Source organism: Durio zibethinus, chromosome 14 (assembly GCF_047325235.1).
Source record: "Durio zibethinus cultivar Kanyao isolate XHJ-2024 chromosome 14, ASM4732523v1, whole genome shotgun sequence".
NCBI classification, from domain to species: Eukaryota; Viridiplantae; Streptophyta; class Magnoliopsida; order Malvales; family Malvaceae; genus Durio; species Durio zibethinus.
Window position 1 is genome coordinate 25,444,848 of NC_143175.1, and position 21,812 is coordinate 25,466,659.

General features: G+C 35.6%; 4 protein-coding genes across 17 annotated transcripts; 1 reads left to right on the forward strand and 3 right to left on the reverse strand.

Moving 5' to 3' along the window:
- Positions 1-1,739: 1,739 nt before the first annotated feature.
- Positions 1,740-3,890, reverse strand: LOC111295564 (uncharacterized). The gene has a single exon (XM_022889096.2). It carries the CDS (start codon positions 3,290-3,292, stop codon positions 2,006-2,008), a length of 1,287 nt encoding a protein of 428 aa, XP_022744831.1. The 5' UTR covers positions 3,293-3,890; the 3' UTR covers positions 1,740-2,005.
- Positions 3,891-4,961: 1,071 nt separating this feature from the next.
- LOC111293645 (uncharacterized) lies at positions 4,962-8,013 on the forward strand. Of its 3 annotated transcripts, none has more exons than XM_022886481.2 (5): positions 4,962-5,342; positions 5,857-5,896; positions 5,981-6,141; positions 6,223-6,972; positions 7,585-8,013. In XM_022886481.2, exons 1-5 carry the CDS (start codon positions 5,127-5,129, stop codon positions 7,798-7,800), a joined length of 1,383 nt encoding a protein of 460 aa, XP_022742216.2. In that variant the 5' UTR covers positions 4,962-5,126; the 3' UTR covers positions 7,801-8,013. The 3 variants fall into 3 exon arrangements, with proteins under 3 accessions (XP_022742216.2, XP_022742217.2, XP_022742215.2); XM_022886482.2 differs by having other exon boundaries at positions 4,963-5,342; positions 7,297-8,013; XM_022886480.2 differs by having other exon boundaries at positions 4,964-5,342; positions 7,576-8,013.
- A 357-nt stretch (positions 8,014-8,370) lies between these two features.
- LOC111293644 (TATA box-binding protein associated factor RNA polymerase I subunit C) lies at positions 8,371-12,288 on the reverse strand. 5 transcript variants are annotated; one of them, XR_016327879.1, is made up of 3 exons: positions 9,665-12,288; positions 8,774-8,908; positions 8,371-8,592 (listed from the first exon to the last, which is right to left on the reverse strand). XR_016327879.1 is itself a non-coding variant. In XM_022886477.2 (2 exons), the coding sequence occupies exons 1-2, from the start codon at positions 12,084-12,086 to the stop codon at positions 9,409-9,411; spliced, it is 2,481 nt and encodes an 826-aa protein (XP_022742212.2). In that variant the 5' UTR covers positions 12,087-12,287; the 3' UTR covers positions 9,018-9,408. The 5 variants fall into 5 exon arrangements, 2 of the variants coding, with proteins under 2 accessions (XP_022742212.2, XP_089600282.1); XR_016327878.1 differs by having other exon boundaries at positions 8,371-8,655; XR_002690623.2 differs by having other exon boundaries at positions 8,371-8,689.
- An 839-nt stretch (positions 12,289-13,127) lies between these two features.
- Positions 13,128-20,547, reverse strand: LOC111293720 (RNA polymerase II C-terminal domain phosphatase-like 2). 8 transcript variants are annotated; one of them, XR_016327884.1, is made up of 17 exons: positions 19,915-20,371; positions 19,352-19,822; positions 18,751-18,961; positions 18,326-18,483; positions 18,165-18,235; positions 17,959-18,061; positions 17,775-17,864; positions 17,364-17,505; positions 16,926-17,263; positions 16,787-16,844; positions 16,243-16,376; positions 16,099-16,152; positions 15,686-15,782; positions 14,860-15,017; positions 14,322-14,357; positions 14,125-14,201; positions 13,485-13,534 (listed from the first exon to the last, which is right to left on the reverse strand). XR_016327884.1 is itself a non-coding variant. In XM_022886608.2 (16 exons), exons 1-16 carry the CDS (start codon positions 20,182-20,184, stop codon positions 13,429-13,431), a joined length of 2,538 nt encoding a protein of 845 aa, XP_022742343.2. In that variant the 5' UTR covers positions 20,185-20,387; the 3' UTR covers positions 13,128-13,428. The 8 variants fall into 8 exon arrangements, 3 of the variants coding, with proteins under 3 accessions (XP_022742343.2, XP_089600284.1, XP_022742344.2); XR_016327881.1 differs by lacking the exon at positions 14,322-14,357 and having other exon boundaries at positions 13,128-13,534; positions 14,614-15,017; positions 19,915-20,547; XR_016327880.1 differs by lacking the exon at positions 14,322-14,357 and having other exon boundaries at positions 13,128-13,534; positions 14,014-14,201.
- Between the last annotated feature and the right edge of the window lie 1,265 nt (positions 20,548-21,812).

Consider the following 21,812-nt stretch of genomic DNA (forward strand, 5'->3'; position numbering starts at 1 on the left):
AAAAATTGAAAAAAACTCTCTTACAGCAAAAGGTTGTAGTAGGTTTTCATTTGATTCAACCCCAAGGAAAAGGCTAATAAGGAGACACAGAAGGTTCGTTCTTGGCATTAGTTTCTTGAAAGGTCGAAGAATTGAGCAGCTGGGGTTTAAGGTTTTGTTTTAATTTGTTTATTTTTTACATATTATTTTTATTGACGGGGAAATTTTTTATTTAATAAAAAATGACATGGAAATGATGTGGCTTAGACAACTTTATTTAGAGAAATAAGTTTAAAATAACTCTGATTAAAGAATAAAGATTTCAAAGGACATCATCTTGAGAAAAAACTCAACCAACTTATATACAAATATTCTAAATGAAATTAACTGTAATTTTAAGTATGACATGACCAACGGGTGTTAGTTTAAAAATATCCCAAATAATAGAGAGATCTGATCACAATTGAAACGTTTCGAAAATTTTCCTTTATGCTCATCAACGTGCCTACTCGATAATCAGTGTCATAACTCCATCATAAGTCATTTATTAATATCACAACTCTAATGTGGTTGGAAACCATAGATGTGAGTGTTCTTTTATTTACTCTCCGGAGGAATTACAAAGTTGTCTCTATCTAGAATGTTAACATTTCTTTGATGAACTTTTTTCTTGATTTCAATTTATATAATAAGCTGAATATTCTTTGTTTTATAAAGTAAGGTTGCAACCATTATCTAATTTAAAATCCCTGTTGAAGTCAAGTTCAAAGCCTCCCCCTAAATGTGACTTATCTATAAAATAATAACAACTCGAACCTTGGATAATCTTCTGAATTCTGGCACTGTGCTCTATCAAATTAACTTGGAAACTAGTATCACAAAACAAGACGTATCTTTGGCCGGCTTTTACTTTTGTTTTCGGGTAGTTTTAGGCATCTTTGTTTCTTTTCTCATTTCTTCTTGTGACCTTATTGTGCCTTCCATTAAAAAAAAAAAAAATCAAAACTTGGTTCTAATTCATTCATTATTGATTTATTTTGGATAAAAAAACATCTTTAGATTATGATATCATCGGAGATAACTGAAGAACAGGATGAAGAGAACCCTTATTTCGTCGATTCAGAAGTTCAGAAGGAAAGTATCGGACGGATAATCCAATATCAGAAATCTTTGTATTGGACTTCATCTTCATCATCTTCCCTGTCGTCCGCAGCCGCTTCCGGTTCCTCAATTTCTTCTTCTCGCAGAAGTAGCAGCTTATTAGAATTGATGAAAAGTGGAAGCACGTCTCTGAAGAGATTATTTGACATGGAACATACTAGTTTGTTAACCCATTTTCAGGATTACAGCGGCTCACCCATTATAAAGTCTATACCGTTGTGGGGAAGTGATACAGATGGTGAAGCACAGGATCCGTGGGCATCCATCAAGCAGAGTGGATCACTTAATCATTTCGAGACTGGTAACCGAAGTGATTTTGCTTCAGACGGTAGTTTCATGGATAAAGAAATTAGCTTCATGAACAGGAAAATAAAAATTAAAAACCGTAGATTGACCAGGAAAAAGTCATTTAGGAGGCTGCCAGGATTTGATTTATGGAGATGTACAGGATTTAGATTCAGATTGAGATTGAAAAGGCTTAGGATTATGATTTGTGGTAGATTGTTCTGATTTTACTCCATAGATTTTGCAACCAAATTTTAAGAAGCTTTCAAAGTAATCAATCATTTACAGATAATTACGTTTGCATTGAGGAAAAATTCAGAACTATTTCTTTTTTTCTTTAATCTGTATCAAATTCACATTTAATTTACATTTGGAAGAAGAATTACAACAAGAAGAGAAAAAAAACTGAACCAGATAACCAATAAATGGAAGTCTTGCAAAGAAAGAAAAATCACAGCCCTTGAATTGGGGCTTTTCAAGCAAGAAACTGCACAAAAATCACAGTCCCGCAGTGTTGCCAAAGGAGAGAATCTGTTCTGATTGAATAAGCTTCACCATCCTCAGGCTGAAAATTTTGCTTTTAAGAACTATATATGTTTCTACACAAGACACAGTGTTCTGATATTAATCTTCCCATTACACTTCCCTCTTTAATCATTAATTTGCTACTTTGCTTATTCCAGAGATGTACTCCATAAGTTTGCCCGTTTAGCTGATGCAGCTTAGCTTCTACCCATCTCGAGTCAGTCCTGTCTTTAGGCATCTTAAAAAGGCTCCCTATTTTAATCCAATCAACAGGATAGAAGGCCATGGGTGACAAGATGGTAAAATTAAAACCAGGTCTTCCTTCTACTCTTTGAACTACCCTGGAAACCATATAGGGCCCATTATGTCCCCATTTGTTTCCATCAAAGGTTAAAGCAAATTCCTGTATGAACTTGAATAGAAGTGGATGGTTCATTTCAAAGACCAGAACTGCATTGTTCAATCTTGTCCATTTCTTACACACAGCATCATTACTTTGAGCTCCGATTGTATTCTTCAGCCCTTTAAAACTTTTCAGGACTATAAAATCTGTGTCCAAGTAAACGCCTCCATACTTGTATAAAACTGCAAGTCTCATTAGATTAGATAGATTCTGGGCCAGTGGAATCTCACCGGGGTCCTTTTTCCCACTCTTCATATCATCAAACCAAGCTTCAGCCGGTGTATTCTTGAGAAGAAATGGAAAGTCTGGTGTGACTGCTAGAACTTTGAAGCCACGATCAAGTAGCGGTTTCAGGATCCTGTAACCATGCACAGAGTCCATGGTTCTTGATAGAATCATCAAACAACCATGAGGATGTGCTTTAAAAACACTTTCCACAGCTAAGATTTCCCTTCTGCCAAAGGACCCTGCCGTTGAAATCCATGTCATGAAGAATTGAACTTCACACGTCTGGTTGGAGAATTCCAGAACTCGACCATGAAACTTCTTTGTCAAGTCATCCGACCTGAAAATCTCATATTCTGGCAGTTTTCTCCCGAATCTCCCAATTCTCTGTTCTTCTCTAACACCCGAGAAAGAAACTAGAGAATTCGGCTTTTCATTATCAACATTAATGGTGTTTCTTTCTGCAGAAAATTTCAATGGTACAGAAGGAACATCCGACTTTATTTTTCTTACAACCTTTGGTGTCTGTAACACTTCAGAGTCTTCTTTTTCAGTGAAGGCAGCTGACTGCAGCGATACGTTAGAAATGATACTATCTGCAAACATGAAAACTATTAGAAGAGCAAACAGGGTTATAGAGATAACAGGCGATTTGGCCGCGCTAACTATCCGGTAACCAAAAATTTCATGAGATACTGCTCTTTTCACTGTCATGATAGTAGAATACGGGGGTTGGAGGCTTGAAGCTATCAGAATATCAGATGCAATTCAACCTACCAAAATAATCCTTTCATGGCGGTCAGACCAATGAGATTATTTTAAGGATAGACAGAGTTCCACGTCGAAAAATCTTGACTTTTTGAAGATTTTTTAAGGAAAAGTATAAGATGATTATGGTAATTAAAGATCACTCAATTATAAATTTAAAATATATAATTAGATAATTATAATAAGTTGTAATCTTTAATCTCTCTCATTATTATTTTTTAAATATTATTTAATCAAAATAATTATAGTAATGTAGATTTTTGCAACGCCTTTAAATAGATCTAACATATTTTTTTTTATATTCTTATCTTTTTACTTTTTTTATTTATTTTATTCAAGCTAACATTTATTTAAAACTTAATATTCCAAGGAAGCGGCTCGAATATATGATTTTTCTTACTTTGCCTTCCTTAGTCTATGCCTTTTTTTTTTATTTATTGATCTAAGACTGCCGTGTTGTGCCGGGTTGATTGTACAATTCTAAATGTATTTCTTTTAGTCATATTTGCTAAGTTTCAAAAGCCGCCGGGTGACTCCTAAAGCTGGGATAAACCAATTGAAAATAAATTGATCGTCAGCATTTTCTTTGGTATTTCTTCTTATTTGAGGCATCATTTTATGCGAGTTTTTATTAGTGTTGGCCATTGGAACCCTTTTTTAAGTCTGCTTTCAAACTAGTACTCCGAATCTTTTAGGAATTGCGTGGGAATGGATGGGCGCATAAGTCTAATATTGAAAAATACATGCTTGACGTAAGGCAGCGTCCATGACCTAATCTGGTAATTGAAAAACCTTACAAAATTAAATCATTCTGCACCGCCAGAACTTTTTATCCCTATATTGCTAACCATATAGACATATAGAAGTCTGTCCTTAAAATTATTGTGGGAAAGTTATACTTTCTGACTTTAGGATTGAAAAACGAAAATCAATATATACTTAAAATATTACATTACTAATTCTTACAAAGCAGAAAGCCCAAATCTCAACAGGCCTAACAATCTCTTTTATGAGCTCATATTAAAAGACCCAAAGCTAAGGTCTTCGAACTAATTCTGGGTTGGACTGGCTTCAGTGAAGGGTTTCCAATAACCTGCTTCCCAATTGTATTATATATACCCAAAGGCCGAAGTTCACAGGTGAGGGGATTTATCAACATGTTGGGAATCCATGCTATTGAAGAAGTGAACACGAACTAATTAGGGTCCATCGAGTGGTGAAAACGTTATCCATTAATGTACCAAAAAGACATAAAGATTAGATTGAGAAATCCCTTTTGGCTGGGCTGTGGACAGTGTTAGCCAAGCTTTTATTGGGTGGACCGTGAAATGCCTTTCGGAAACTCGTGGCCTAGACCTAGAGAAGCAGAAATTTCAATATTTTCTTGGCCAGAAATGGAGGAACACCTAAGTCAATTATTATAAGTTTATGATTAAAAGTTAGCAGTGATAAATAAAAATGAGACAGATGTCACCGCCATCTTCCAATCCAACGGCGAGGATCAAAAAAGGGACTCTTGAAATGCTAAAACAGCTGCCAGTTAGTTGAGAGTCATGAGACTCGAGATTCTCACGTTATGCGTGTTAAATGACACGTGGCAGATGATCCGACTCCTTTATCCCTATCAGGCCCCACCCATTATATAGAGGAGAACCACCAGAAGCAGATTGATTGTATTATTTAGGTTCCAGAACAGGCAAAATACCGTCTCTTTTAATGAACAAAAGGCTGAAGCTTTAGTGAAAGAGAAACAGCGAGTTACGATTGGAAACTGGAAGTGATGAAAACCTTGGCGAGTTCTTGCTCCAACGCAATCATTGACAAGAATAGAGATAAAGGGTTTTCTTGTTTTAAGGATCTTTCTCGTGGTAGAGCTGAAGTATGCTTATTACCTTCAAAAGAGCTTGTTAGAATCCGGTTCTTTCATTTGCTTTCTGTGCAACACAGGCGTCTGCAGCCTGTTTTTTCATCTTCTTTCTTGTCACCACACTCACAGGCATGTATCCAATCTCTTTTTTTTTTTTAATAATCACCTCTTAAAGTTTTATAGTGGATTTTTTTTTCTTTTACTTTTGCTGATTTTGAATGGTTTTGGTTTCTGGAAAATTGAATTCTTGTTGTTTGTTTTTGAGGAAGCCTGTTTGCATGATTCCCAAGTTTTCTTTCCATGTTATTGCTCTTTACTTTTTTTTATTTTTTTCTTCCTGTGATTTCTAAGCCATTGTGGCAGTGACTGCCTTTTGATAATTTAAGGAATCTCGTGGACTGTCTAGTTCTAAAGGAGTTATGTAGAATCTAATAATCCGTTCATGTTTTCTTTTATAACGTGGGGTTTAAAAGATGCAAAAGTCAATAGATGGTTAAGTTTCCTGTTTTACAATTAGAGAGTTTTGAAACTGTGAACAAACGTAAAAACTAAATATATTTCATTTAAAATTTCTTTCAAATTCAATTGAATGATTAACTTGTATTGAACTTCAGTTGCAATTGGTAAATTTTCTTTCATGTAGGTGGACTTGGAGACAGCAGAAACTCAAACTGAAGAAGAAGGTAAGATCTTGTCGCCCTTTAACTATTTGTCTATTATTGATTATTCTGAATTCCGAGTCTCATCTCAACACCTCGGATGCACAGATCCATCAAAGACTACTCATTTCAAATTCGAGTTACAGAAAGAGTGCTCATTTGGCGAGCATTTTTTCTTAGTAGGTGATCACCCTATGTTAGGCTTGTGGGACCCCGAGAGTGCTATACCACTGACTTGGTCAGAAGGACATGTTTGGACAGTAGAGCTGGTAAGGAGGAACTTATGAAGAATGTGAAATAATATTGTTTAAGGCTATATTGATGAGATTTCTTGCTTTATACTTGCTCAGGATATACCTGTTGGACTATCAATCCAGTTCAAATTCATTCTGAAAACAAGCACTGGGAAGCTTTTATGGCAACCAGGCCCTGATCGGATATTTAAGTCCTGGGAGACTGAGAATACAATTATCATTTGCGAAGACTGGGAAGAAGCTGAATATCAGAAACTAATAGAGGAACAATCATTAGCTAATCAAGATGGACCTCTTCTTGATTCTGGGATGGCAATTGTCGCAGAGAACTTGATACCGCCAAAGGAAGAACTTGAATCTGACTCGAATCTGGTATCAGATACCGATGGTATCACCTCTATTGGAAAGGAGCCATTTCAAGCATTATCTGAGGATTTGGTCACTGTCACTGGCAATAGTGCTCCTTCAATAGAGAAGCCCTTGGCTATTGTTGCGGACAATATTAGTTACCCAACGGAAGACTTCATAGCAAATGCAAATAATGGAGTGCTTGGTGTGAAGAGAACTACCTACCCAATAGATGCAGCATTGGCTATTTCAAATAAGAATGTTTTGGTAGCAGAGGACCTAGGAAATATCGGTAGAGTAGAAACACTCAAGAACCCAGCAATTCCAGATGTTGAGGGAAATCCGGTAGCACATGAAGGTAGTCCTGTTCTGGTACCTGGCTTGACTCCATTAGCAACAGTGTCAACTGAAGAGGTAATGCTGGATGAAGATGGAAAGGATAGTACAACTAGTGCATCAACTGGAGCTAATGAAGCTAAATATCACAAATTGCCGAAGGTAATTGCCTGATGAGTGTGATGTTCTGTCTTTTTTTTTTTTTTCTTTGTCCTCTCTTCCATTCGTCTGGTACTATCACCTATCAAGAAATAAAACCTCATATCCATGAACCTCATCAGCTTGTATCATCTTGAGATGATGTGTAATAAGCAATGTAGCTCTTTCAATCCCTCATCAATGAAGTATTGCACAATGATAATAAAGGAAAATGGTATATAAATCATCACGAATGGGGACAAGGAAATCCTTAACTTTATGTCAAGTCACGTCTCCCCCTCTCTATTTTCCACATACATACTGATACACAACAAAACTTTGCTACAGATGAATGTTCAATCTAAACTTCAACTTCAATTGTTTTGAGCCACTAATGATGCAATGTGGCATTTCTAGTACCGCAATGAATGAAGCCCCAAGTGTAAAGGAAAACTGTTGCTGCTTGAACAGGAACAGAATTATCAGTTACTTGCCATTGGACAATATGTGATACTGTAATATGTTGCTGTTGTGGGTTCTTTAGAATGATAGGGTTATTGCAGATTATATTTGTATCTTTTCCCTTTTTTTATTTTATTTTTTTAACTGCAACCAAATAATATTCAGTTTGTTCAGAACCAAGAAAATGAAGGTGAACAACAGGAAGAAAAAACAACTGCCCTACCCAAGGATGGGGAGGAACAGCTCGACAATCAACACATGCAGAAGCCTCAACTAGCCAGAGAAGAACATCCTAACCCTGAGCCTTTTCAAAGTAATGTCTTTCAAAGTGATATCCAGTGGGGTCGTAAAACAATACAGAAGTTTCTGAGCAGTTTAAGATTTCTGTAGGTCATTTAGATTAAACTGGATGTTAATGTTTCTATGAACCTGTTGGCATGTTGTATCATTTGTGTTAAATTCTAAAAATGGCCTGGCAAATAAAATGAGGGTTAACCATTGGTAGTGCTGTTAGTATGTATATACAAACGCTGCTTCCTTAATTATGTTTTTCTGTATTCTATCATGTGAGATTCCCAGAATTTTGAGCTATTTGTTATTGTATGTACTGCATTTATACCAAGACATCATTTATATTTGCCTAGTACAAATGAGTGCTGGATTGCTCTGTTCGGATCGTTTCCGAGTGTTCTTGGTTAAAAGGTTCAGTTTATTTCTGATATTTCCCTGGCTTGTGAACAGACTAACGTTCAAAATTAGGAAAAATATAGTAATTATGTTTTTTTTTAAACCATTGGTGACATTGAGAGCTTACAGAATAGATAAAAATGAATGTTAAGTAGGGCGATGTCTTCTACATGAACGAAAGCCTTCTTTTAGTAGCTAACCTCGAAAGGAGAGTCAAAGATGATCCTTAGAATTGCTTCCAATCTCAAAATGCAATTCTAAAAATTGAGAAAAGAGCAAGGAATAATCATCATCAATATCATCGAGGAAATTGAGAACACATCGCATGAAGAGAGCAAGGACGTTGCAGACTTACCACTGCATTGATGCTCTTTATTTCTTAGTATAAATTACAAAATGACAAAGCGAAAGGTGTACATCAAGCAGTGCCCGAATCGCCTGCATCTTTCGCGTCCAGCTGCTGAAACAACATCTTCCAAAACCCAAACCAGATTCCTAATTGGGATGGCAGAATTCACAACCTTCAAAGTCCATACCCACTCCATACCCTTAAGCAATCTAGGCAAAGAAAAAACCTACCAACAATGCAGCTCTAAAACCAAAGCATTACCATAATCATATACCACTATCACTAAATCTGTCACGATGCTGGAAAAATGTTGATTTCAAATAATACCTGGATCAATTTTTAGAGGATAACAATAAGCAGTGCCTCTCGAAATCTTGTAAAAATTCCTCTCTGGTTTTTAGTTTCTTTTCTTCGTCATCAGGTTCTATGCTGACTCAACGTACCACCTCAATAACTGCCAATCTGTTTGACACAAGCAACAGAGAATGTTGCAAGACTCCTTTAGGCGTTATGCATGTACCAAAAACCACATTAAAAGATAAGAGATGCTAAATTTTCCGACACTTAAATCTGTTCATCAGGGGAAGAAATTCGTTTTGGTCATTGAAATTTTGATAATTATGAGTTAAAATGACCCTTTACATCATCTTAGGACAATTTCTGCATTCAAACATCAACAGAGCATGAGAAAATAGAAAAAATAACCAAAAAAAAAAAAAAGCCATATTTTCAGAAGAAAAATCAATCCACAGCCTGCTTTGTGCGAAGGGCTCTCCATGTTATAATCACTATCATAGGTACTGCTTTCTCATCTTACAACAGCTCCAAGCCAAACAGGGAGAGAAAGCAAAATAGGCACTTAGATATGGTTCAAAGAAAAAGATGAAACCCACTCCAACAAAGCATATCATGCCCTCTTTTGAAAATTAATATTATTCTGCATGCACAGTTCCTGATATGGTTTAAAGCGTTCTTGCCACTTTGAGAACTGCCTTTTTAATGTCTTGTACGCTTCTAATTCCTGTGAACCAAATTTCATGTCAGGAACATCAAACTTCAACTCAATAGGACACAGATCATCAAATAGTTCTAGCCCAACACTATCTAATTTGGCGTTATGATCAGTCTCCTTCTTATGCACTTTGGTAATCATGGTAGTAAATTTCTCATCCTTATAAATATGGTTTCCCTGTGGTTGACCAATGCAAGATGACTCACCTCCAACAGGTTGGTATAAAAGGAAGGGTTTTGACCTCTGAGAGTCAACCCACATTTCATCTCTGTCATCAGCAAGAGAGATGGCTTGATCATTATTAAGCAAGCTAGAATCTTGTATGGCCTTTTCTGCAGCAGCCCGCATGACTTCATCACACCTAAGGCCAAGTTCTACCTCTGATGAAAATTCACACGTTTTCTCTGAATCAGGACAGCCATTACGAAACTCGTGCAAGGTAAGTAGAACAGGAAGAGGAAGAACAGGACCCACAAGTGAATCATCAGGCTGCACTTTGTGTGACCACTTTGTGCTGCGGCATGAAGGCTTCCTTAATAGGAAAGGAGGCAACTGGGGAAGGTCTGGAACAACTGAAAATTCTAAAGGCATTGTCTTGTCATCGAAAGGCACATCAAGTAGCTCAGAATAGCCAGAGAAAGCCAGTAGTAAAAGTTCCAAAGGTAAGGTTGCCCACATTTGCCTAGAAGTAACTTCATATATGCTTGTTGGCAAGCTAATGTCATTGAAAACAATAGCAAGTGCAGAAGAAGACCTAAATCGATCAAATCCACAGACCTTTAACTTCTCACACAAAATTTCGTGAAAGTCTAGGCTAAAAGATTCCTTCTCCAGAGGAGCCTTGCATGACTTCTTCATCTTGGAATCTAGGACTTTAGTAAGATTGCCAAATAAATACCCACGAAGATAGTCAAGGTTCAAATACTTGAACTTTTTAGGAAATTCATACTCATCATCACCCAAAGAGTATAGTAAGCTATCCTCAAAATTCAGCAATGGTTCTCTGTGAGATACATCTAATTTCTGCACAAAATCCCATGAGGCACAATATCGTTGAGCTTCAATCCTTCCTGAAGACATTAGCCTAATCAAAGTAAACCCACCAAATTCATCTGACTCACACACCAACTCTGAGAGATCCCTGTTCAAAATTCCAAAGCCCAGGACAATATCCTTCTTATGCTGCCAATCAACCCATTCAGGAAGTGCACCTTTTGAAAATTCTTCTCTAACAAGGCAACTTCCACAATGACACTCTTGGCTTGACAATAAGAGATCTGAAGGAAGATCCCATGCCAAAAAGGGTTTGCAAAACTTAGAAATTCCCATACCAATGGATCCTTCACAAGCTGAAGAAGGGCCATAACAGAACAGCCTGAACTCACAATTCCAAAACGATCCCAATATTATACAAAAACCTGATTCAGTTGACCCCTGATACCTATCATCCCTTGATTGTGATCTCAATTCCGATAACATAAACACATCAATATAGCACGGATTATCAAGATTATGAGCCCAACGCAACAATGTCATCATTGGCTTACGTACATCACAAAGAACTAATAAACTATGGGAAGCCAAAACAAACTGAAACCCATCAGCTCCTGCTCTAGAAAACGCTAGGAACTGATCCTCTTCACCCACAACATATGGGCTCAACATCTCAACCTTAGCTAAACAAATTACATTACACTTATCAAGCCTAAAATCAACTAAAAAGACTGCATCTGATCGGGCAACAATGAAAATCCTAGGATGCCAACTAAACTCAATACCCAACCATTTATAATTCTCTGAACCACTGGAATCATCCAATAAAACTTTCAGTTTACTTCCTTTAAAATAGCCATTGGATTTTTGACAATTAACATCAGACTCTAAATCAAACAAGAACAATGCACCGTTCTCTAACAAAACCAAACTCTCTTCAGGTAAATGCGGACTGCAACAAGCACTGACAATGGAGGAACTCTTGAATAACTTACAGCCTAAGTAATCCAAAGAAGGGGTTTTGCTAGACTTATCAATTCTAACAGAATACCAATGAACAGCGTATAAAGTACAAGCCATTAAATACCCAACAACAGAATCACCTGAAATCCCCTCGAAATCGTCAACTGGGTTGAGTAAAATCCTGAGTATTTTGTGATTAAAGTAGTTGTTAGAAACAAAAACGTCACCGTTCCGATCACCCAGAATCTTGAAATCGTTGTCTTGGACGTGAATAGCTAAGAACCCAATTCGGTCATGGTTGGAGCCAGTTGTGAAGAAGACAAGAGCAATGTTTTGGTCGGGGCAGTGGAGAAGGTGGAGGCAATTGTGTGATAAAAGGGAAGAGGCGTCGACGTCATGGTAGGGGCCGAAGCGGGAAGCAATAGAGAAAGAAGTGGAGTAAGGGACAGAAGAGGTGGAGAGGAACCGAGAGAAAGAAAGGCGAGAAGGAGGAGGAAGGAGAGGAGGGAATATTAAGGGAGAAGAGAAAAGGGTTTTAGGATGGGTTTTAGGTTTTGGGATGAACAAAAGAGGACCAAGCCAACAAGAAGAAGAAGAAGAAGAGAGGAGTAGTGGTGGGTCCAGGGATTTGCCGATAGGGAAATAAGCTTTCCATTCATCTGATAACTCCATTCTTTTGGTTCTGGGTTTCGCCGGAAACCTGAGATTCTGAGTGGATTTTGCAGTGGCGTTTCCACTTATAGCAATTTTTTTTTCAATAATTCAAATTTCTCCATTGTATTTGTATGGTTAATACAATAAGTTTTTTCTCCTTTTTTTTTTTTTTTTAAGATTACATCACCTTTTGTACATAAAATTATGATAAAATATAATAAGATAATATTATAAATTAAATTAAATTAAATAATATTATTTTATTTTATATTTGATATATATAAAGATTAAAATAAAATAATTTATTTATTAATCAAATTTTTTTAAAAAATTTATATAATTTAAATTATTAATATAATTTTTAAAAATATAATAAAACATATAAATTTAATCATATAAATTAAAAATAATCTTTTATTTTTAAAAAAAATAAAATTATCCTATTAACATAAGATATCTAATCTTTTTATAATCTAATTTTTTTATTTAAATACATAACAAATATATGATAAAATAATTAATATTTTATCTTTCAATTAATTTTACGTGCCAAATGTAATCTTAATTTATTAGATATCTTCATTTAATGCATTGGAAATTAACAAATTATCAATTCCCGATATATTTCTTTTCTGGAAGATGAAACAATTTGAATAATATCATCACCCAATATATTAAAAATTAATAAATTACCTACTACCACCAACAATTACCCCATATTTACTGTGAAAAGTAATATTACTATTTGATACAGAAGTACCTCAAGCCACTTCGTTACCATATGGCTTTTTAAGTTTTTTATTTTATTTAATTTTATTTTGATGAAGGCTTTATGAAGTTTATTAGGTATTAGATAAAATGGAATTAGCAATACCAAACTTCAAATAAAATGGGATTACAACTCATAAATTATTCTGCCTCCAATTATGATTAACTATCTAGTGATGAATAGGTCTTAATTAGATCTTTTTTTTTTTTAAAGTTAAAACATACTAACACTAAAAAAGCATCGAAAATGATTTGGGACAATTCTGTATAAATGTAGTGCAAGAACGTGAATGAGAAATGCTAATTCCATGCTGAATTTTAATTTTCTTCTTGACAATGGCAAAAAAATATATCACACACCACGTCTGCGAGAGCCAATACATTTTGACGACTGGATGATTCTGGCTTTGCCTTTGATCATACTCAAAGCAGGAAACAACAGGGCAAAATGACAAAAAAGATTGCCCATATTTCCCCAAGAAGACATCTATTCACCTCAGCATTAGTTAACTCCAAACCTGCGAAGATTGGATTCTGCACATCTGCTATGATAAATTTGGTGTCGCTCGTCTCAAAACCTTCTCATGGCTTTTCATGAAACAGGATGCTCATTTTTTGGTTGCCCTGAGGATGATAGACTTTGCAATCGACGCAGAAATTCTTCCTTTGATCGTTTGCTTGGCATAGATTCGGACAATCTGGAAACATTCAGAAATAACAAAAGTAAAACATTAATTTCTTGGAGAATCAAGCTTAAAAACAAATTCACATCCCTTGATACTAGTAATAACTTTTAGATAGAAACTAGTAAGGTATGAAAAGACAAAAGTCCTTTCAAGATTTCAAAAGGTTTCATTCGAAAACGAGTCCAAGTTGATGATGGTAGGAAATTTTCCACAATAATACCAAGTTACAGTCTGATGGCCTTGCAACAGCAGTCATAACTGTAGATATATATGCAAATAAGCTGCCCAATACCAGAATGCCCTTCTCACAAGAAACGGGGAACACATTTATCTATGATGTAAAAGCCATGCAGACCATGAGGCATGGACCAAAATCACCCAAAAAGGAGGATCTACGAGTAAGAATGGCATATGGGAAGTACACGCCCCTTGAATGACATGCAAAAGATAACAAAGTATTGAATATGGCACTCAAATAGATCAAATCCTACTTTCAATTTTCAAGGGTAAGGGCCTAAATACATCCTTCAAAAACGAGAGCAAAACGAGATCCTATATCCTACTTTCTAAGCCCCCTTGAACTCAGCCTCTGCTTCTGTTACCTTGGTGACTTGGCACACTTTTGCATTGGTTGATTTACCAGACCCAATGGATTACTCCCAGCTTCAACTTCAGCAGCCTGAAATTTATTTATCAATTAAACAAGTGGTTAATCTATGCCAGTTGAGATCACTACAAGTGAAGAATCCTGTTCACTAAGGAAAAGAATAATAATTATTAAGACCACCATTTTAAAAACCTGATTTCAAGTGTTAAGAAATTTAGTCCTCCAATCCTGTCCCAAGAAAAATTAGATGTGTAATAAACATTCACCGAGTAAGTACATAAATCAACTCATTTTGCTTGACAATCCCATTAAAAGGCTTGCTCATAACAATTCATTATCAAGTGAACTAAAAAACATAGAATTCACAATTAGCAAATTTGTGTCCGTGATATCAACTTTCAAGAGAGGGAATATATAGCTGAAAATGTTAATTGGGATTACTTGGATAAGGGGTAGAAACTAAGGACTGACACCAAGTCCTTACCTCTTAAAAAGATAAATTGAGCTGGTTAAGGCAGCAGTAGCAGACATGAAGCCAGCCCACTCTCCTTTCAATGTTTTAGCTCTCACATCTTGGTGCAATGCAAAATCCAAAGAGGAGTGGTTTCTCTCCAGATAACCACTACCTCTAATCTGGAAATTTCTTGCCCAGACACCCTTTATCCAAGCATCACCTTTTTTTAACAAAGCAATCAAATCAAGTCCTGAAAGCATCATTAGAAATCCCCACCTCAGAAGAATTGTCTTTGGGTAACCCATCTTCTCTTAGTGCTTCATTTGATGCAGGATTCACGTCCCACAGAAATCCATTTTCGGTTCCAAGAGAAAGCTTATTGAAATCTCTATCCACAGCTCCAGAACGAGGTGCTATATATGCTACATATTTTTCTGAGATACCATGTATAAAAATAGTCAGTTCCTTCCTGCACCTTTGCTCGATGTCATAGTTGAGAAAAAAAACAATCAACCAGATGAAGCATAAGAAAATTTTATAATCTAATGATGCACCCCTATGTTACCAAAAGCACATTATTCACCAATGTTTGACGTATGCATAAATTAATATCCATAGCCCTAAAGCTCCAAAAGGCTCAAAATTTTCAACTCCTTTCATTGCAGCAAAAACTAATAAATACTATGGAGAAACAACTCATGGGAAATTTGAAAAAGCTAAAAAAATGAGTCCTCTTATAGACAAACACTGTATTCTCATTCATTCATGTTTAAACCAATCATATCCAAACGAAGATGCATGCTTCCCTCGGTCTTGACACAAACAAAGTAACTGTTATAACTAGATTTGGACACACCCACTATGTGGGTGAAAAAGAAAAAAATTACTTCAAAAAAAAAAAGTTACTGATGAGTTGAGTAGGAAGGTTTTTAGAAAAACATGTGAAACAAAAAATTAGAAAGACATAAATATCCCTACTTGCGTATTTTTGTTATTATTTCATTTTGATCTTGAAGAAATTTTACCGAGTTGGTGTCATTAGGAGTTTTAAAAATAGCCTAGATAACAAGAACAGATATGAAAATAACCAAAAAGAAATCACCTGCTAAGTTATGAAGAGCAAGCTCAGCAGCTTGCTGCTGAGCATCCCTCCTTGTCTTGCCCATTCCAACACCAATCTTCTCACCAGTGAATAAAACCTAAATAAAATAAGCCAGCAAGATAAGCAGGTTTCTCAAAGACATAAAACAAATTCACAAACTACAATCTGGACAGGAAAAGGAAATGAAGAAACAAAAAGCATTGATGTAAGCCAGTATACATGTAAACTACAATCTGGAAGGGAAAAGGAAATGAAGAAACAAAGAGCATTGGTGTAAGCCAGTATACATGTCAATACCCCAAAAAACTAATAAAGCATTTTCACAATACAAGAAGACACAAACACAGTTGAACCTCAGATCAATCCTGAAGAAATTTGAGGATAAATAGCAAGGAAATACAGCTTTCACTAACCTCAACCGAAAATTGCAAATCCTTACTGGTGCTTACCACAGACCTGAACTCAACCTGTAGATTACAAGTTTAAAAAATAATAAATTGATTTAAGCAAGGCAATCAAGATTAAGCATAAATAAATTTGCACCTAAAATAATCTACCTTTGAACCACATCTGCGTCCAATTTCTTGTAGAACACCTATTGGCAAATGGGAGGGTAGAAGATTCAATTTTCCACCTTCAGACTGCATTTCTCTGCTAATAGAAGCCACATGATTCTGAGTTCCACCGCTCTCTGCAAGAGGATTCAAACAATCATTCATTGAAGCTAGGAACCAGTCCTCTAAAACCTGTCTTTACTCCAAATAGAAATAAGTAATAACAATGGATGTGCATTCCAAATCTTGGAACCATGTTCTTATCCCACAAGATCTAAATTAATGCACTGATCCACAAAAAGCCAATTCAACTATTCCATTCCAAGTTCAACTCTTCTACCAGCTTTGGTCTTTCTAGACAACTTCTTTTCATTTATATGTGTCTTTGTAAATTATAATTTAACAAGCATATCAACCTTCAATATTTATCCTCCATAACTTATCTGCCATGCAATATATTCACAAGACCACAAGCCTAGTTTCCATAGCATATTATGCAACAACTGCCTGACACAGGAGATGGAGCGAGAGTAGTAGCTTCACATGCCTGATACATAAGCTGTAGGCAGAACATTCAGTTTTGATGTATCAAGTCCAGTATGTGCCTGAAGTATACAAGATCAAATAAGGTATCATTTAGGATAAACACAGGTTATGAGATAAATCTAAAGGAATTTTGAACAAACCTCTTCAACCTTCACTTGGGACGCATGTGATGGTAAACCAGTTGAAACAGAAACTGATGCAGTATGAGAAAAAGGATTCTGATGTGCTTTGTTCATGTCTTCTTCCACCAACCAACCTCCCTGAGGCAGTATTGGCAATGAAGATGTTTGTGCAGGTAATTTAGATAGGAGTGGAGGTTGGACCGAGCTCTGATTCCTGAAGTCTAAACCCTGTTTTGAGCCAAGGGCCCTTCTCTTCATGTCATAATCACTATCATTAGTGTTGTTATCTCCTCTTACAGAAGGTCCAAGCAAGGTAGGAGTTGAAAGCAGACCAGGAGCTCCAAGTAAACTAGGTTCTAAGATGCAGTTAAAAACAAATAATAAGGTAGAATATACTCCAACACAGCATATCATGCCTTCTATTCAAAATAAAATAATATTAAAATGGAACCCTACTCTGAGCAGGCAATGGTGCTGTTGAAGATGCAGGACCAATGACATTGGGAACAATTGTAACAGGTGGCTGAGATGTTTCAAACCTCAACTCAGGGTTATTTGTTACTGGATGAGTGGAAGAGCCCAAAACATGCTTCTCCTCCTGAATAACTATAGATATTATAATAATGAAAATTTAAGGAAAACACATGATTCAAAATAATAAAAAAATCCAATATGACACATGCACGTCAAGAAGCAACAGAAAACAAGGACCATATCCAAAAGATGACAAATTGCCACATAACATCCTTACCTGTATAGTTTATCACTTGTTTTTAGAGCATATGTTCAATAAAAATTTCGTACAGACCAACCAAGGTCTGCAACATAAATTTATATTCATTCACCAGATAATTACCCAAAACTTACCAATTGGTTCATTCTCCGCTCAACTTCAGCTCCATTCATTCCTTCACTCATAGGAACACCACTATTCCCATTTGAAGCAAAACCAGCATCCTGCAAATTAGTGACAAGTAAATGCTTCAAATACAACTGGGAATTCAAAGTTGCTCTCAATTATTTAATTATCATATACTGTCAATGTAGGTACCTCAGACATCAAATAGTTGCTCACATCAGGAGCAAGAGGCAGATTTAACACCTCATCTTCGTAAAAAACTTCAGATTTCGGTAATACATTCTCATCAAACTCTCTGAATAAAATGAAACATCAGAAATTAGAAATGCAAACGTGAGAAGATGATGAGGATGGATATCCATCTATAAAGATTTGACCATACAAAATTAATGGCTTACTTGAAAAACAAACCCCTGGCATTGCATGCAACATTTCTTGCTACGCAGAGGACTGGAACCACATTTGTTGTCTAATAAAGGAGGGAGAAATTTTGCCAAAAAAATCAGAAAAAGAAAATCATATCTCAATATGTTGGCTTACAAAAAGGCATATCATGTACCTCTGCCTGAGGAGCATAATATGGTGCAAACGGAGGAACCACATGAATTCTAGGTTGATCCTTATCCTCCCAGACCTTTGAACGGTCATCAATTACCATTGCCATCTGTGGATGGCACTTGCCATCTCGGAACACATTTAGCAAAGATTTTCTGGAACCTACAACAATTAATAAAAAACAAAAGAACATTAAAATTTGCTAAAGCAGATGGCAAGGTGAGGGGTACCATCAAGAAAGGGAGACTACCTACTACAACAGGTTCATTGTTTGACACATCAGTTTTCAAATATGCTCATACAAAATTAAGATTCAGCAACTTAGATTCCACAAAATAGCAGAATAAATTTCTGAAGTTTCATTTTCAAAATGATAAAGCATCAAGACCCAAGTACAAAAGAATGTATGTAAAATTGTTATATACTTGCCAGATTTGACACAAACAACTCGGTCCAGTAGTTGCTTTGAACCTATCAGGTGTGCCTCTGGATCAAGAAGTCTCCACATCTCTAAGGCATAATCTCTTTCAGCCATAGTACAAACATATACTTCAAAGCGTTTTCGTCCTTTTGCAGTCAAATAACTTCTCAATTCCTCCCACGCAGGACGTAACCTCACAAGCACACTGGTATCACGAATCTGAACAAAGCACACTATTCATAAATGAGATAACATACACAGATTCCATTCATTCATTCCATGTTCTGTAGAAATGTGTGACATTAAGTACTTATCATAATGCCTATATGACAGGATGATAATCAGCTCAGTAAATTCCACATCATATCTCTTAAGTCTTAAGTTACAGCACAAATCCTGTTGAAACTTCAAATGGATCATTAAAAATGTCACACATGGCGCGTTTTTGTCCTAACTTCTAAAACATCCAATAAGATCCAGGTGAAATATGCTTATCTCATGTTTCAATGAACAATATTTGTAGAAGTTAACATAAAACAAACACGAATGCAATAATATACAAACAAATAAATCAACAAAATACATCGTGTCAAGAAGTCCTTCTCTAACCTCAGGATTGATACGAGTAAGAACAATATTTCTCTCTTGCAACCTAATCACAGGCCGAACAACTTTCTCGTGGACATCAGACAAAGGAGGAACCTCTTCCATTTGAACCTTAAACACTTTTCCATTATCCACGACACAATCACTCTCCGTGTACTGCTTTAACAGCAACCGATCATCCATATACCTTCTTAATTCAGCCGACATCCCTGAAACACGAATCGAATCAGTCTCCCGCGCAATCCAACCCCTAAGAGCTTCGATTCTATCCTCAAACGACTTCATTGTGTTGGCAACAATAAGCGTTTCGTCAAGATCGAAAACAATTGCGAGGCACCTCAAATTAAGCATCCCTAAGCAGGAATTGTACAGTCCTGTAGGAACCGAAAAGCACCAAAAGCACGGAAACTTCTTTTGTTTACTCGGCATTGCCACTAAGTGAACCTCCTCATCTCCAACCAAAACCACCGCCGTCTGAAGAAACCACAGTAAAAAACAATTAATTATATTAAAACACTGAAAAAGTAATTAAAGTTTTGAACAAAAAACGAAAGAAATTAAAGAACCTTGAATTCGTAGAAGCAAGAGGCGTGGAGGTGAATCAAATGCGGTTGTTCGACAGAAGAAGAGGATTCGAGCTTGCAACGAACAGGTAATGAGGAAATCGTATGGAGAACGGAGAGAGGCCTGCATCGTTCGCTGGTAGGGGAGATACGGTGGATTCGAATTTCGTTGTTTGGGAATTGGAAATTCGTGTCCGAGACAGGAACAGTATCCAGTTCTCCCAAACAAACGTCTCCGTGATAGACCACCGACTTAAACCCTAAACGACTCATTAAAAAAATCCACTTCGATTCGATAATGATGAGATTAAGAAAGAAATTTTGAATGATGGTTGGTAAAACAGTAAATGTGCGGAGATTTTGGGGTAAAAAGGAATGTGTAGTTAATCCCTTTGCTCCCTTCTCTCTTTGCTGGGCTCCCTCCCCCGCTCTATTCTAACCGACGAGTTTTTTTGAAACAAGGGGAAGGGGGGGCTTCTCTATTTATAGGCGAAATTATCTTCTCATTTAAATAGGCATGGGGTTTGGATGAAATTGCGAAAATGCCTACATGTACGGTCCGATGGCCTTTTGCCAGAGGCCGTTAGAAAGTCATGTGGGCGAGGGTTCAATCCCCGCCATGCCCTCTCCTTTTGTACGGACATTAACCCCCTTTGAAATTAAAAAAAAAAAAATTGTGAAGAGGGACGGTGGGACCGTCTTGTACACGTGGCAGTAACTATGACTTGTTATATTGGATACCGCTTTGACACCGTTTGATCTTCGTGATTTAGCCATATTCAAATAATCTCGTTCTACTAAGTATTTCGAAATTCCTTCAACAAAAGATTTATAAATATTCATAAATTTTTCCAATTGTTTAGCTTTTTGGTTAGAACAATTCTTTAATTGTTTTTTTTTTCTATTATGAGCAGTAAACAAAATGAAAAATAATTTTGTATGAATTAAATGAAAGAATATTACTTATAATTCTTATATTACAATTATTTAATCACAATTTATAATTATATAAAATTTATTAAAATTTTATATAAAATTTATACTTATAAATACAAATTTTTACATAATTTTATACTATAATTTTTTTGACCAAATTTTATATTATAACTTAAAAATTAAAAAAAATTTGTAAAAATAATTAAAGATAAAATGCTTCCAAATAAAATATAGAAGCATTTGCACAAAAAAAAAAAAGTATGAAATTAAAATATAAATTCATGTTCATCTCTTACATCATATATCATCTCAAATTGTAAAAAGCATAAATGTTAAGTTTGTTTCAAAGAAATTTCAAAAGAATGAAACTGATACTAGCTTTACCATACTAATTGGTCTAAGGACTATGTTTTAATGCTTGAATTTTTTTCCTCTTTCATTAATTTCATTTAAAAAAAAAAAAAAAAAACTGACTTACTAAGATGGTAAAGCCTCTGTTTGTTCCAAAAAATATAAAAAGAAGATAAAGGCTTTAAAAAAAGCGCCCGATGAGCATTTGATATGTCATCAAGTTTAGAACGATCTCTTACTTTCCTTTGAAATTTGTGTACACAGGCTTACAAATCAATTTTAAGACTTATTGGTAGCTGGATAAGATACAATAAATACGTTTTTTTTTTTTTTTTTCAAGGAGTACAAATAAAAACAATTGAATCAAACATAGAATTTACAGATGCCAATTTATAAAGTTTTAAATTGACTTCATATATGTGTTGCTGAAACTAACTTATATATTTGAAAGTTACTTTTATTAACATTGGCCACACTATTTAATGGTGCAAGTTACAACTAATACATATATAATATTCAAACACTAAAGAAATAGGTTTAAATTTATGACTATGTTTAAAATGAAAGACCAAAATTATCACTCATCTTTTCATCATGCGCTATTTTACAAATAT